At 41.3% G+C, this 2,844-nt stretch overlaps 2 protein-coding genes across 2 annotated transcripts in view; one reads left to right on the top strand and one right to left on the bottom strand.

Annotated features, from left to right (window-relative positions):
* Nucleotides 1-2,844, bottom strand: part of CBG10411 — a gene marked incomplete at both ends in the record, with an annotated part of 72,110 nt that overhangs the window by 59,598 nt on the left and 9,668 nt on the right. The window lies entirely within an intron of this gene.
* On the top strand, nt 1,768-2,599 carry CBG10427 (the record flags this gene model as incomplete). Its single annotated transcript, XM_002635726.1, has 3 exons — nt 1,768-1,866; nt 1,916-2,177; nt 2,220-2,599. The coding sequence occupies 3 exons, from the start codon at nt 1,768-1,770 to the stop codon at nt 2,597-2,599; spliced, it is 741 nt and encodes a 246-aa protein (XP_002635772.1).

Genomic DNA, 2,844 nt, shown 5'->3' with positions numbered 1-2,844 from the left:
GGGGGGGGGGGGGGAATGAAAACGGTACTGTAATCCTGCATTACTATACTACTACTATTACTGTTAGATAGCCAAGGACATTTTTCCTATACTTGACAATTTTTAGGACTGAGTTTTGCCTCTGAGCTGAACAGTGTCTTATCTCTGGAAAAGATTTGGAATTCCGTTCAAGAAAAAAATTGTGAGTTAGCTTTGCTAGATTAGCTTGTTTACTGTATTTGTTCACAAAACTTTGTTTTGTACAGTATTATTTACACAAATGCAATTATGTGTCAGGATAAACAGTTGATTAGCCAAATTTTTTTTTATAATTTGAAAATAGATTCGCAGTTTACACCACCGCCCAGTGCGCCGCCTGTGCATCCAACGGATTCTGCATCAACAACTTCTACACGGCCGCTCAACGCAAGCCCAAGTGTTCTACCTTTGGCAAACATTTAAGAACTGATTTAAATTGCTTTTAATTTAACTGATTTTAATTTAAATTGATTTAAACTACCATTATTAGACTGCAAGTGTCCCCTTTTCAAGACAAACGATCTCAGGTGACTGGCTTAGGGAACTGGCTTTTCTATTGATATATTGTGTTTATATTTATAATAAACTACATGATTTTTTAAACATTTAAATCAGACGTTAATGACGACAAAGCTCAGCAAACAAGAAGGCATAAAAAGGTATAATGTTCTCCAGTTTTTTTGAGCTTTTTAAGCTGAAATTAACAAGTTAAGCTGACCGTATTCCCTATTCACATGGTGACCCAGGCAGGGCATTTATATCTTTTAACGTGCACCGCCTGGATGACCACGTGAATCCGAAGTCGGGCAAAAGTTGAAATAGTTAGCATAGAAAAAGACGATTGAATAATATTCTGTTCGGTCGTTCCTTTTTATGGTCATCACAAAAGGGAAATGTTGTGTTGGAGGGGTGTGATGTGTCATGCAAATCATAAAAATGAACAATGTATAATTTTATGGGGAAGGAAAGCAAAAAGTGCAGTTGTGGAATGGAAAAAAAAGAACGAAGAATGGAATATTGATAAAGCAAAACTGGTACCCGACATCGTGATCCTGTAGCTCAAGTGATGCGGCACTTCCAAAGAAAAAATACATGACCCTAAACAGTATAGGGACCCATAGACAAAGCAAAGTGCCTTGAAAAAGACACCTTGAACAAAAAAGGGACACACAGCCAACCAGTAAAGATAACGTGTTTTATTTTTTTTATTCCTTTTAAGGTCCCTAAGCAGTGTGGGGGACCTTTTGGTTCCCATATTTTCTTCAGGGGTCCCTCCAATTGTATGGGCCCCCTATGCTGGAACAGAACCATAACCTTTTTTTTCGATTTCGGGTCTAAAAAAGGTAAGGGGCAAAGTAAAAAGGGGGACATGGGGTGGGACATGAAACAAGCTTTTCAGAATTAACCATCATCCAACCGCCAAACTCGTAAGTTTAGATTTGTTCGTGTGATATTTAGCACTCAATATTTGCCGAAAACGATACAACGCTACTGCAAGGTCAAAGATGCAGTTTCCCACTAAAACTTTGAACTTGAAAAAAGCTGGTTCAATAATTCGTAGTTCCTAAACTCTCTTAATTTGTCTCGCTCTCCCATAAAGTTTCTCTTTGAACTCTGGATTTTAGCGGATTTGCAGACGGGGTGTCAAAGCTGTTCAAACTGGTTTTCTAACTTATTGACCCAAATTAGGAAACTATAAAAAGAGTTCCTGAGTACAGTTTCTTTACTTTTTGGGCTCGTGCAACCAGGATGATCGCAATCGTGTCAGTGCTCTTGGCTCTGCTGGCTCCCCAAAGCAATGCATTGATTTCGGGAGATTTGAATTGCACGACCTACAACGGAACATTTGTGAGTTATAACATTTCTATCGTCAAATTATTATATAAACCAACTTCAGTTCGTCTACACCCCGGCTGCCACCGCATGCTCCAACGCCATCTCCGACGCTTCTTGCGCTGTGCTCTACCCAGTAGCTGTCGCTGCCGATGGATACCCAATGCCAAATAACAATGCAGAGAGACCCCGCCCGTGCTACACATCTGCTGCAGCTACACCCGCGGCGATTGTACAGGATATGAAAACTGCAGCGTTGTCCAGTTGTGCCAAGACGTGCGGATTGTGTTGTCAGACTAGTGCCTATAATTGCGCTAATGTTGCATGTGAGTTTTACTAATCAAATGAGGTTCTGACAAATTGTTCAGTTCCCCGCCTCACCTGCTCCACGATCACCCGCACCCAATGTACGTCCCCGCAATGGAGAACCATCATCGCTCAAGATTGCCCATCGGCTTGCGGATTCTGTAACGATGGTGGATGCGTGGACGCTGTGCCAGACTGCGCAAACGATCGCTCCGTCTGCCAAGCCGTTGGAATGCAAGAGTTTGTGAATCTGAACTGCCAGAAGACATGTGAAAGATGTTCGTCAACCACCACTGCTAGATCTGGAACTGGCTGCACTTCTTTCGCTGCCGATAGCTCCTCCAACTGCCGCAATTGGGCCTCCAACGGATTCTGCACCAATACCTTCTACACTATTGCACAGAGAAGAGCATATTGTGCTACAAGCTGCAGCCTTTGTTAGATGGGATTGTTGACAAGATAACAGATAAGACACGACGGGTTGACGAAACGACGACTTCAGAAAGCACTGGAATTTATTTTATCTTGAGTCTGACCAACTTAATAAATGATTTCCAGGAGAGGAGAGAATGTTGATTGTGTATTGTTATTTTTTGTCAGACTCCTTTCAATCCAATTCTACATTGGGTTGAGAAGCATATCAGATTTTTCTTTTATAAAGGTTGGATGAAATGAAAAATAACTTTT

The sequence above is a fragment of the Caenorhabditis briggsae genome, assembly GCF_000004555.2.
Source record: "Caenorhabditis briggsae complete genome, chrV, whole genome shotgun sequence".
NCBI classification, from domain to species: domain Eukaryota; kingdom Metazoa; phylum Nematoda; class Chromadorea; order Rhabditida; family Rhabditidae; genus Caenorhabditis; species Caenorhabditis briggsae.
The sequence above is the reverse complement of the archived record's forward strand: the minus strand, read 5'-3'. Positions and strand labels throughout refer to the sequence as shown.